Source organism: Cladophialophora bantiana (genome assembly GCF_000835475.1).
Source record: "Cladophialophora bantiana CBS 173.52 unplaced genomic scaffold supercont1.3, whole genome shotgun sequence".
Classification (NCBI taxonomy): Eukaryota; Fungi; Ascomycota; class Eurotiomycetes; order Chaetothyriales; family Herpotrichiellaceae; genus Cladophialophora; species Cladophialophora bantiana.
The window spans coordinates 884,510-897,079 of record NW_015971577.1 but is presented as its reverse complement, the minus strand read 5'-3'; the positions used below and the strand labels follow the sequence as shown (position 1 = coordinate 897,079).

At 50.3% G+C, this 12,570-nt stretch overlaps 6 protein-coding genes across 6 annotated transcripts; 3 read left to right on the top strand and 3 right to left on the bottom strand.

The window, feature by feature from the left end:
- Window positions 1-277: 277 nt before the first annotated feature.
- On the top strand, window positions 278-1,845 carry Z519_02240 (uncharacterized protein; the record flags this gene model as incomplete). The annotated part of the gene is made up of 4 exons (XM_016759997.1): window positions 278-307; window positions 367-553; window positions 752-1,498; window positions 1,559-1,845. The coding sequence occupies 4 exons, from the start codon at window positions 278-280 to the stop codon at window positions 1,843-1,845; spliced, it is 1,251 nt and encodes a 416-aa protein (XP_016623518.1).
- Window positions 1,846-3,780: 1,935 nt separating this feature from the next.
- Window positions 3,781-4,591, bottom strand: Z519_02239 (uncharacterized protein; the record flags this gene model as incomplete). Its single annotated transcript, XM_016759996.1, has 2 exons — window positions 3,781-4,335; window positions 4,388-4,591. 2 exons carry the CDS (start codon window positions 4,589-4,591, stop codon window positions 3,781-3,783), a joined length of 759 nt encoding a protein of 252 aa, XP_016623517.1.
- Window positions 4,592-5,343: 752 nt separating this feature from the next.
- Z519_02238 (histone H3-like centromeric protein CSE4) lies at window positions 5,344-5,866 on the top strand (the record flags this gene model as incomplete). The annotated part of the gene is made up of 2 exons (XM_016759995.1): window positions 5,344-5,461; window positions 5,520-5,866. 2 exons carry the CDS (start codon window positions 5,344-5,346, stop codon window positions 5,864-5,866), a joined length of 465 nt encoding a protein of 154 aa, XP_016623516.1.
- Window positions 5,867-6,166: 300 nt separating this feature from the next.
- Window positions 6,167-6,946, bottom strand: Z519_02237 (uncharacterized protein; the record flags this gene model as incomplete). The annotated part of the gene is made up of 1 exon (XM_016759994.1): window positions 6,167-6,946. One exon carries the CDS (start codon window positions 6,944-6,946, stop codon window positions 6,167-6,169), a length of 780 nt encoding a protein of 259 aa, XP_016623515.1.
- Window positions 6,947-7,219: 273 nt separating this feature from the next.
- Window positions 7,220-7,839, top strand: Z519_02236 (uncharacterized protein; the record flags this gene model as incomplete). Its single annotated transcript, XM_016759993.1, has 5 exons — window positions 7,220-7,262; window positions 7,321-7,382; window positions 7,443-7,589; window positions 7,657-7,764; window positions 7,828-7,839. 5 exons carry the CDS (start codon window positions 7,220-7,222, stop codon window positions 7,837-7,839), a joined length of 372 nt encoding a protein of 123 aa, XP_016623514.1.
- Window positions 7,840-7,980: 141 nt separating this feature from the next.
- On the bottom strand, window positions 7,981-8,557 carry Z519_02235 (uncharacterized protein; the record flags this gene model as incomplete). The annotated part of the gene is made up of 4 exons (XM_016759992.1): window positions 7,981-8,105; window positions 8,153-8,229; window positions 8,286-8,377; window positions 8,474-8,557. The coding sequence occupies 4 exons, from the start codon at window positions 8,555-8,557 to the stop codon at window positions 7,981-7,983; spliced, it is 378 nt and encodes a 125-aa protein (XP_016623513.1).
- Between the last annotated feature and the right edge of the window lie 4,013 nt (window positions 8,558-12,570).

Here is a 12,570-nt window from a genome sequence, read left to right as displayed (position 1 = left end):
TCACCTGCTAGAACGAAGACTGCGAGAAATCATGGTTTCCTGATCGATTGTTTGGAAAGACCGAGTTGAATTGAGTTGAACCCTGAATGGAGAGGTGTTGGAGCTTGCAGTTCGGGCACGCATTGCGCCAAGCTTTTTTGCGAGCCTGCGCCGCAAAAAGCGAATCTGTGACTGACTTTCAAAATTTGTGTCGTGACTGAATTCTGATTGCTTCAGGACATTCTCCCGCCAGCAATCTTTCTTTTTCCCTTCCGAGACACACTGTACACAAATCAACATGTCGTTCGGCAAGCTCTACGGCTACAAGGTAAGCTCTGCGCCAATGTACATTCGCAGAGGGTCAAGCGTTCCTAACCTCCCCCTTAGGAAAACGCCCGCAGCACTGTCCTCCTGGCAGTCGCAAAGGAGAACAAACTGGACATTGAGCTTGTCGAGACCCTGACCCCCATAACTGATCCCGAGTACCTCAAGTTGAACCCTCTAGCACGAATTCCCACCTTCGTTGACTCCAATGGCTTCATCTTGACCGAGTCCATGGCCATTGCCATCTACTGTGAGTCTTGCCCCGCAATGCCAGGTTTTCTAGCCACTTCTCGCCCTCAAAGATGAGCCATATTATCATATTCAGTTATCCCTGTCTGAATGATTCTTGTTGACTACATTGTACTCTGAGAGACCATAGTCCTAACCCTCCTTTGTGCCCTTTATCAAAATGTGAACTTCTAGAGCCCTAACTAATGATCAATCATAGTCACCTCGCAGAACGACAAGACCACTCTGCTCGGAAAGACCAAGCAAGATTATGCTTCCATTGTGCGATGGATGTCCTTCTCCAACTGCGAAGTCCTCCCCAACCTCTCTGGCTGGTTCCGCCCTTTGATTGGCAAAGACACCTACAACAAGAAGATGGTTGATGATCATAAGAAGGCTGCTCTTGATGCTATCCATGTCCTCGAACAACACTTCCTCGCCCACACATTCTTGGTGGGGGAGCGTATCACTCTTGCAGATCTATACGTGACCTCTCAAATCTCTCGTGGTTTCCAATACGTCCTCGACAAGGAATGGCGTGCAGAGAACCCCAACACTACACGCTGGTTTGAGACTGTCACAAACCAGCCCATCTGGAAGGCCATCGTTGCCGAGCCAATCATGATTGAAGAGGCTGTGAAGTACACCCCTCCCAAGAAGGAACCAAAGCCTGCTAAGGCCCCAGCTGCTGCACCTGAGAAGAAGGCTGAGAAGAAACCCGAGAAGGAGGAAGATGAAGAGGACGAGCCCAAACCAGAGGTCAAAGCCAAACATCCTCTCGAGGCACTACCCAAGCCAACTCTCATTCTCGATGACTGGAAGAGAAAGTATTCCAATGAGGATACGCGTTCCGTGGCGCTGCCTTGGTTCTGGGAGCATTACAAGCCAGAAGAGTACTCGTTGTGGAGGATCGATTACAAGTACAACGACGAGTTGACAATGACTTTCATGTCTTCAAACCTCATCGGTAAGTCGCTCGTTGCGTGCAGAGACATGAACTGCATACCGTGGCTGACTGATTCACCAGGTGGATTCTTCAACCGCCTAGAGGCCTCCCGCAAATATCTCTTTGGCGCAGCCTCCGTGTATGGCCAGAGCAATGACTCAGTCATCCAAGGTGCCTTCATGGTCCGTGGAGAAGAAGCTTTGCCCGCGTTCGACGTTGCCCCAGACTGGGAGAGTTACGAGTTTACTAAGCTTGACCCTGGCAAGCCCGAAGACAAGGAATTCCTTGAGAACCAGTGGGCTTGGGACAAGCCAATTGAGGTCAACGGCAAGACGTACGAGTGGGCCGATGGCAAGGTCTTCAAGTAAGGCTATGCATCGATGATGCCCAACTCCAAGACGTGCTCTTGATTGAGCGGATGTGATCATGATACCGAAAATGGCAGATCAATGACATGTGGATGTTGTGCGTGATACAAATGACAAGCAAGGAAAACCAGCTTTTCGACTGGAAGGCTTGATGCGCGATTGACAAGCAGATTTAATGTTTCTTCATCTCCAAACTAGCCAAGGCAGATAGACGCGTCCATTCCCTAGTTCGCGCTTGCTTGTGCTCCGCAGGTCCCATAGAGCAGGCGACGGAACGCGAATCAAGTATATTTGCACTTCGATATCTGCCAACTTCCACATAATTTCACTCCGCCCATCTCGGATGCCTTGTATTTTCTCCTTTCGATTTTGGGGTATTTTTGTAATAGGAATTCTCGGTACATCTACAAAGCGGTTGCAGCCTCAGGAGCGAATTAAACAATAAACAATGGACGCCCCGCTCAACGTCGTCTCTCGACGAAAATCCCCCCCACCTTGGTCTAACTTCACACGTGTGTATAGACAGGAACAGGACGATGCTGGAGAGGCGACATTTGTCTCTCCGAGAGGATCGTGTCAGTTGCGCCGGAGCCTGTTGGACAAATTTACATATATTGAATATTGTCTGAAAGGAGCATGCATGGGAAGCGTCGGCCAAGGCAACATATGCACTCTCTAAAACTCATGAGTTGCGTATTCCAGACACCATCTCATGAAGTATCTTTCTCCCCATGTGGGTCATCCGCTCCCTGGTAAAGTTCGGTTCGAGGGACGCGTGTGACTTCTTGACTTTGACTTTTTCACATCCGCCGCCACTGACGTCCAGTAAGCAGTCATGTCGCTTGGTCTGCTCGTTCGGAAAATTAAACATGTTGCCCATGTCGCGGCAAATCGAAGAGCTTGGGAGAACTTTGGTGCCAGGGCGAAAGCACTGTGTACCATCCCCTGTAGTCTCATCTCCTGCCGAGTGATGAATCCTGGACGCAGTAATAGGACGGGATGTCCGGATCAGAGGTTGAAAACCCCGAGTCAATCTGATCCACTGATCTATTGTCGCGCCATTTGAGTTCATCTGTCAGCGATCAAAATGCTTCAGCCTTATCAAATGAAGCCAGCCTCGTAGCCTCATGTGACCTTCTCACAGTAAACAGTGAAGAGTCCTCCTGCTGCAGTTAGTACTTGAAATATTATTGCGCCGCACTTCTGGTTAACAAGTCCAGGGTACAGCTGTAAGAACACATCTTCCAGTTTGTTGATTAACATAATCACACCATCTGAATGCACAGCTCTGTGTCAAGTCTGTACCCTGGGTTCGGGGCCCCCTTTCCCGGCCCCCTTCCAGGCTTGAAGAGAGGGTACAATCAAGTCACACTCAACTTCAACTTCGATTGGATTGAAGCCGAGTCCCCTGATACACTGACAAGTCCAACAGCAATTTGAAACAACAATGGGCAACAGCCACTTCGGACCGAATAAAAAATACCAACCCCGAATGGGGTGAGTTTCTCTACTCACGAACCCAAATCCTACTGGGGAGCTGGTCCGAGGGTAGAGTTTTTGCACTTTTTGTGCTCTCAGATTGCTTTTGATTTTATATTTGGGTGCTGTGAGAAAGTATGTTCGTGGGGTGAGGTACAAAGCAAGAATAGATCCGCCAAGCTGTTGAAGAGAGTAAACTGCGCAAAAGCGGCAGTACTTCCGATTTCTGGGGGCACCGAGTCCGAGTTTGCGTAGAGACTTTTCAGATATAATCGACGAAAATAATCAGTTGAAATTCGTATCCAGATGAACAATGTAGCTTCTGAATAATGACAGATTTATTCTGCTTCGACGTTTCTATGCGCAAATCATGATCCAGATTCTATTGGCGTCATGGTGCTGGTTGCAATAGGACAAGAGGTTCGACTTGGTTCAAACTAAAGTTCTCGCTCGCCATCATCGTACTTCGCCCGGTCGAGCAGCTGCGGCTGCCACATCACCATCAATGTTTCGAACGCCGGTTTCTCCTCGCCGACCCTCCCACAGGCGGACCCAGAAATCAGGAGGATCCATCGGTCGTTGACCATCATGTAAGCCAGGCCAAACATCGGCGAAAAAGTAATAGACATGGCCAACAATCACACCAAGTATCTCGTCCTTAGGAATGTTGCCATGCATAAACATGTGGAAGGCCATTAAAACCCATGGAAGATAAGGCGCCGTGAAGACAAGGACACCGAGGAAGCTCAGCCGGGTATCCGGATTACGTCGTGACCAGATATATACAAGAGTGCTCGAAAGCGCGGAGCCCAGGAATGGGATAGAGGTCGTAAGCGAGCTGAGGGCAAGCAGTGACGTGCAGGCGTATAGTAGCAGCCAGGAGAAGACTGCAGGTGAGGGGCCGGAACCTTGTTCTAATAGTCGAGAGTATCGCTGAAGGAAGAAGACGTGGAAGGCTAGGTCTAGCGACGGTGGACCGAAGTATATGAACGTGGTTAACAATCGCCAGTACTGTGAAGATCAGTAGGTGTCGGATTAGTCCTGGGGGACGCTGTGCACATACCTGCGACTTATAGTAAACTGCGCGCCAAGAGTAGAACAACTGAAATGGAGTGATGACTTTGCACTGCAGCAGAATGGATGTGATGACTGTTGCGGTCGTCCAGTACCGGGTACATGGCGGCATCTCAAAGAACCATTGTTCGAGAGGAAACTGTCCCAGCTGGCCGAAGCCGTCCTCGCCTCCACCTCCAAGTATTGCAGCCATTATCCAAGGGATCAGATCAAAAAAGGGGAGGATCGTTCGGGAGAAGTCTGAGAGGAACTCCGGGCTCTGGACGATGGTGTAGATAGGAGACAGGATGGATTGAGTCAGGATCGGAGAGCGCAGATCGGAGTAATCATGGTGGAAACTGTCTGCTGGCGGAATTGGAGACAATATAGGAAGGGAAAGGTTCATGTAGTGGTAAAGAGGATAAGTTGTTAGGTGGCCTCTTCACAGGGTATGAGACACGCTCGTAAGGCAACGTAGGAGGCGAGGGTCAACCGGGGGCTTCTCTGAGGGAAGCGGAATGAGGTCTGGAATGATGTCGAACCGCGGGTGGGATGGATGGCGATGGATCAGGCAGGTAAAGCGATTCTTCGGCAAAATGCAAGCGGCTCGGCGGCTCGCTAATTGTGGGTCTCTGAGCGCGCAGAGAATGCAACTCAATGAGAGCGACGCGACTTTCATGTGCCCACCGAGGCCGCGCACCCATTCACCTTGGATCTTATGTACTTTAGTTACCGTCGAGTATTGCACGCCAGCTGCAGGCAGTAAGGCACTGATCCTCCACAAACAACCCTGTGAACCCCCGAAACCATCTGGTAATCTGCCTCCCAGCCACTCGATTCCCCGCCTTCAATAGGTCGCCCTCCATCGATCGATCCAAGCCTACCTCTCGAGCCGCGCATTCATTGATCAATTCTCCACCTTCATTGGGCAACTTTGGTGGCCTCAAGCCCGCAAGAAGTTCCAATATGGCTCAGACAAAGAATATCCAGCGGCGCTCAGGGCCTCCAACACCAAGGAGAGGACAAGCCCAACGAGTGAACCCTTCGCCTAGAACAATAGCAGGCAAGCGCCCTCGCGCGCAACGTAAGTTCCCAGATAGCATATTGACTATACGGCATCCAACGCTGACGCCAATCGACAGCTGGCGATCCAGTACCGGTGCGAAGACCCCGACGATATCGACCGGGAACGCTCGCGCTCAGAGAAATCCGAAGATACCAGCAATCAACCGAGCTCTTAATCCTAAAACTCCCTTTCGCTCGTCTCGTTCGAGAAATCGCCCTCAGCATCCTTCCATACCACGCAGCGCAAGAACTCCGGTGGCAGAGTCAAGCGATCCAGGCCCTGCAGGAAGCAAGCGAAGCATTCCTCGTGCACCTGTTCGAAGATACAAATCTGTGCGCGATACATGCAAAGCGCGTTACGATTATGCAAAAGGACATTCAATTAGCGAGGAGGATTCGAGGCGCTTGGGGCGGCTTAGGTTGATCCCACGGATTGATTCGGCATGACTTTATGATTTACAAAGAGATTAGCATTGTTCGGCGTTCTACTATCGGATATCCCAGTACGGGCAATGGAATTGGTCGCCACGGGGAACAGAGTGTGGCAGCATCCTGTATCTGGCTGAGTTTGTCCTCAGGATGAATCGGTTCTTTGATGCAGCAGGCAAATTTTGTGTTGGACCGCGGGATTTATGGTCAACTCGCGTTGGTGCCATGATCGTTTCAGAAGAGCAGATAGCCACCAGAAATGAACTTCGCTCTATCCATAATAACTTCATCAATCCTACCCAGTCACACTCGACCCAAGGACACCTTTTGTACTCGTTACGTCTCCGCTGCCCACTGCGCCCTCAACTCTCCTCTCGCAAGCTTGCCTGCAAGCCACTGCAAGCGCCTTGAAGGCGCTTTCTGCTCTGTGATGGTTATTGCTTCCGTAGACGCACTTCACATGTAAGGTCACACTGGCAGCTTGGGCAAAACTCTCGAGGCCATGCGTGAGCATTTCCGTGCTTAGATCACCGATCTTCTCTCTGGTGAATCCAAAGTCAATCACGCTGTATGGTCGATTGGAAAGGTCGATGACAGCCCACGATAGCGCTTCGTCGAGGGGTGCGTCGCCGCGACCGAAGCGGACGAGAGAAGTCCGTTTCCCTAGTGCGGCGTTGAACGCAGAGCCGACCGCCAGAAATACATCCTCGGCCGTGTGATGGTCGTCGATGATTAAGTCGCCGGTTGCTCGGATGGCTAAAGACCAACCCGCATGTTTCGCCAAAGCGTGGAGCATGTGGTCTAGAAATCCAATGCCAGTGGCTACGGCTATTTGCTGTGTGGGCGTTATCTGTGTGGCATGGAGTGATGTAGGCAAAGGAACTAGAACGTTCGGATGTGATTGTTTCTGGGCCGCCGGTATCGACGACGAGAAATGTTGGGAGGCTTCGTATGGGAGAAGTGAGCCTCCATCTAGTGAGAGCGAAACCTGAATTTTGGTCTCATTGGTGATGCGCGAGAGCGTGTGAGTGCGTCGCGGCAGTGCCACCGGGATAATTCGTTCTCTCGATCCCATGGTGACCTATTTGGATTGGAACTGTTGCAGTTGACGTCCGACTCGGAGAAGGTGTTGGCAAGAAAAGGGCTGATCCATCTGTCCAAATTTTTGGTGTTGGAGAAAACACGAGCGGAAGGTGACGCAGTCACGCAGCTGCTGCCGAGCTTCGAGCCCAGAGCTAGATCCACTCTTTGAACCTCAACTTCGACATCAATTCAATTCACAATCTCCCAGTACCGCCGTCTTCTAAAGACTTTCATACGAACTCCCATGTGAGAACTGAAGCTCAATATGGTGATCAACCCCACGTATCTGGCGCAACGGTCGCGCTCCTGTAGGTGTCCAATCCCACATTCCGGAGTTTACCTGCGAGATTACTGACCGGACGACAGCCATCAACTGGTCAGATGCACGACGGCGAGTCCTGAAATCCTATCGAGAATGGCTGAGAGCGGTACGCGAATACAATCCTGAACCTGTGGCGCTTGAGGCTTGACTGAGAGGTTGTACGCAGGGACCTGAGATCCAGCAGCTTTACTCCTTAAATATGCCCGTCTCCAGGATCCGCACGAAAGTCAGAGAAGAGTTTGAGAAGCACAGATATGTCAACAACGTACAAGCAGTCGACGTGCTACTCCAACAGAGTCATGCAGAGTTTCAAGTGGGTCAAGATTTCGCAAGAGGGTCAGTATAGCATACAGATACTGACGAGACTGGGATTCGCGCAGGAAATGTTGAACTACTGGAAGCAGTACACGCACGTCATGAAGTACTTCCGGGTAGATGAAGATGAGAATGCGAAACTGCCGAAGAATTTCATCCAGGGCTTTCTTGAGGTATGCATCAAGCAATGCCACAGCCGTTGAGCGATTTCTGTGACCTAACTCTTCTTCTCTCAGGGTCGGAACTGATGCAGAGACTCACCTCCGCGCGCCTCGGAGCAATTGTACATAGCTAGAAAGAAAGAGCAAAAAAAGCCGACACTCCAGACGCCTTTCCAATCCACCAGCTTTCTATTCCCGAAACAACCAGATTTTTGGGGGATAAAATGGTCATGAATTTGAAGCATTGAATTCATCTCGCGCCTGGGAGAATTTCTTTGATATCACTTCGCACGCATCGATCATATCTAACAGTCCCTTTCTGAGTGCGTCGACCGCTGTTGTCTCGGTGTCCTCTAGTTTGGGTCAGTCCGGGTATTCAATCCCATGAGATGTCACCTACCCCAAGTCTGTATTCGAATGTTCATTTTTGTCTCGGAGGGATGTGGAATGGTATAGCCGCAGAATTCGACGTCGGGACTGTTAACATTAGTTCATGTTATAGTCAAGTGTGCTAATGGTTTGGGGTGCCATACTTCTTGTTGACAAAATAACGCAGAGCATTACCCAGGGTGTGGTCTTCCCTTTCGACTTGGAATGATGCAGCATGTGACGAGGCACCAGGAAGCTGTAGAACGAAGCATCAGTATCGTAGGTCAAGGTTCGAGGGTTTTTCTCTCTTCCAGACAATCCCGGCCCCGGAGCAAAATTTCTCGGGACTTACCACGATCAACTTTTTCGCGCTGCCCAACCACAAATCTTCAGCGCGCACACGGTCTGCCCGCTTAGACTCCTCTTCTTCGGACATCTTGCCCCCGCTAAGAGTATTCCGAATAGTGCTTTTCTGTAAAAGCGTATCGACGGGGGAAAATGCAAGATAGAAAATCTTGGGTCTCGGAAACGATCTAGATGCCAAGATTCAGTCACCAATCAGGAATAGATCAGGCTGTATTGGATAAAACCAATGGCGCTGGTATACGAGGTACGGAGTCGGCGATTTCATGTGCCTCGGAATACTTGCCTATATCGGCTCGCAGTATGGCAGCCGCTGCCTGCGGGTTGGCAATATCACTGTTCGACGACATCAGCCTCGTCCATAACTCTTCGAAATGACAGCACGGAGTTTTCGAAAGGAAATCACTTAGCAAAAAGAACAATATTGGTGCCAGGATATGTGAGACATGCTGATACCGCTATCATCGATGCAGGTGCCACTCGAGCCTCAGCATTATAGATGAGGCAGTCAGGACGATGCAACACTCATCAACCAGATCAGACTATCGAAGATCACGACCTCTTTCTTTTGACACTGGCTAATGTGTCAACGGCACTTTTGAAAACAGGGAATCTTTTCTATGTTTTTGGTTTGTTTTGTTTTTTTAAAAAAAAGAAAAAATTATCACTCATGGGGGTATGGGGACTTGTAAGAAAGATGGCGAATTTCACGGCTGAAGTCCTCTGAACCCGATCATTCAGATAGCTCATCAGGTTGGTGAAACTGCCAAATGGGCCAATAGACTCCATGTCGATCCTCCCCCGCTCAGACCAGCCCGGGCTGTTTCTCCTGAAATCAACGTTTAAGCAACCTTTAACTCTGCCATAACGGGGATCTTGCCTCTGATCGCAAGAATAATGCCTCTCTGGATGCGGCAACCATCACTACGTTGGACAAGGCATCGTTTCTAGGGTTCCCGGGCCAGTCGACTTCCAGCTTATGTCGAGTGCTACGTTCTTCCGCGCTGAGTGGACGCTGAGGACCAAACTTGAGCCTTCATGGCTTGTGCCTGTGAGTGTCACTAGTTGCATGGATGCTCGTTCAGCCCTGGCAATGATGCTAAACTATCCAAACAAATTTCAAGCGCCTGTGTGAGAAGTCACCAAAAAGGCAGAGAAGCAGCTTGGCCAGGTCGCACTACAATCGGACACAAGCGGTTTTGGGATGCGAGATGTGTTGTGTGTGCAGCTCATTGCGAAATATCAACCAGCAGAAGGTAGGACGTAAGATTCCCCTGCATCTGCAAGAAGCCACCTCCTTCGTTACCTCTTTTCTCGATGTAGCCCTCATAGAGATGGTCCACTGGAAGACTGCTCGCGGAAGTTACCGCCACTTTCTCTCACGCTGCGACGTGCGACCTTGCGCTTGTACTTTGCTGTTAAGCTGGATACTCATCTTGCACGGTATGCTATGTCGCCTGACAAACAAATGGAAACCAAAAACAGCCGTTGACAAGAGCACTTCAACGTCGGGTCTGGCGAGTCGTTCAGCGTAAGGTTATCCAATACCTCCGACACCCACAAAGATAGGTGGGCCGAGGTGAATGATCCATCCCTGGTCATGCAAACGGTGGTTAAAGACCCGAATGCGGTGGAAGAGTACACCTTTTTTTGGCCAAAATCCTGGGTGGACAAGAATAAAACTTGGCGTAGCCAGAGCGGGCAATTTAGCCATATATACAGCAGAGAGACGAGCCGAGATTGCAAATGGGCAAACGAGAACTGGGATCCAGAAACTTTGAGAGTGCTGGATGAGTTTCTCTCGATGCAATCAGAACATGCAAGTATAACTTAGGAATTGCCTCCAACAGCAAACTTGACGCTATAGCCAAGGCTGTGGGTTACGATAGGGATGTTTGTCCTTCCGTGCAGCGATGCCTACGTGGAGAGAAGACATGCCGTACTAAGTCCAGCATTGTTTTACCTACGGCCCGCGCGGCTCTCAACTTGCTGCTTCTTTCTTCGAAATCCGATATATCTACCGCGGTAGCCTGCAGCGGTTGAGTGGAGGGAGAGATTTCTATGGGCTTTGGAAACGCAGATTCTGGAGGCATATAACGATCTTGGAGAGGCATTCAACTTCAAGGGTGATTTCTCTGCCGCGGAGACATACCTTGAGAAAGCTCCCGCTGGACAGAAATCCTAAATGAGAGAGATTGCAGGTGATTGGGAGGAAACCTACGAGGTACTGCTCGGCTTTAATCACTAGTCATCCGGTAACCATCGCGGATGATCGTCTGGATTTCACATCTAGTTTTGATTTATATGGCCACATTCCGAACCCATGATGACACATGAAGCAGACTTCATTATCTAGCAGTTGTGGACCAGGCAAGCCGCAGTTAGAATACCAAGTACGAAGTACTGTAATTTCCGTTGCATTCTCAAATAAGAGGCGCGGATCCTTCACGAGAGTCTTGCTCTTCATATCGTGAATGCGTTGTGTACGTGCCGGCGCGTTTGAACTAGGTGGATAGATTCCACTTTGATGCTGGGACAATAATAGTTGCAAGTCGACACCCAAAATGGGGATATACAGAAGATGGCGTCAGCAACTAGCGAGCGGAATGGGACAATAATGATCTTTTGTCGAAAGCGAATTAGCGAATACCTTTGAAGTGTTTGCGCCACGCGACACGCGCAAGACGCAATGAATCCACTCCTGTGTTGGCGCAAGATGCGCGATACTGTTTGATCGGGTCTGCACAAAAGTAACGTGATCCCTGTGCCCACGATTCCTAACCCGAAGCCGAGACAGGAGGCCGCCAGGCCGCCAAAGGAGTCATTAGCCTTGTCCGGGCGTTTCAAAGCATCTCGTCATTCGCCCATCTAGCTACCACGATTGGGTTTCCTCGTGGCGTCAAATAGGGCTAGTTGGAATTGGACAATTCGACACCTGAAACTAGCGAGATGTGAGACCACAAATGGGAGAAAAACATCAATTATGAAGTGGCTGGATTTCGGAAGAAAGAGGGAAGATTTTGACACAAGTCGGGTAGGACAATGATCACGGGGATCTTTTTTGCGACAACGATAAATGTGTTCCGGCTGAGGCCATGGTTTAAACAGTGCTGAGGAAGGAGGGGCACCCAAATCTTAGAGCGCACCATCAGGGTCATCGTGGTTGTGGGTGGCTGTTGTTTTTTTGTTCAGCTGCCCCAGCAGTCGAACACAGTGCCGCAACAGGATCGACCACTAGAGGCGTTTCAGGATCCTCCTGTGATTCACCTATGTAGGATATCGCTCGCTCGGCGTAATGGTCTGTTTCTGGTAAAATTACTTACCATGGGGAGTAGTCCATTCCGATAGCATCAGTGTTGGACGCCCATTACAACATTCGAGTGCTAGGTATGGGAATTCGTGGTTCTGCACGTCCTAGGCTTGGTCTGAAAGCCCTAGTCAGCCTAGGGATGCGTCTGGAAAATGCAGCCTGAGTAACCTTCGCTTCGACTGGGGGAGCTAGAAGATTTGGCAGGCCCTCTAGTACCAGTCGGATGTGGCCTACCTAGGGTAAATAGGTTTGGCGGGCGGTAAGCCGCATGTCTTTCGCTGAGTTGGGCCATGGTCCAACTGCTGGTTGGGGACTTCGATCCGACTGTAACGTGTGACATGCATTCGTCAGAGGCTGATGTTGGACCTACTGTTAGTGCTGGCCGTGTAAATCCGAACTTCCGGGTCCTCTTCTCAAGTGCCTTGGAGCCACTCGACTTTGTCTCTTCCGCGCATCGAGATGTGACACTGCGATAACGCACATGAGGGGAGAATTCGCAGCGAGAGGTTGAGGTCCGTTGTGTCCATTGCTCAAACGCGAGTTCTGTGGGGGATCTGTGCGTATCAGGACCAGTGCGACGAGCAAAAGCACAGAGGGTTCACCGAACCCATGACAACACCCAGTATTGACGAAAAGCTTCGGGATGTGAAACACGATTTGCCGCACTGTGCGCAAGACGAGAGTCCCCAGGAGCGCGAAGCAGGCCTTTAAGCTTAGTCTCTGCACAGAAGAAGGTCGCTTAGCTGTCGCATCCGAGAGGTTCCCGCGTGTGTTGG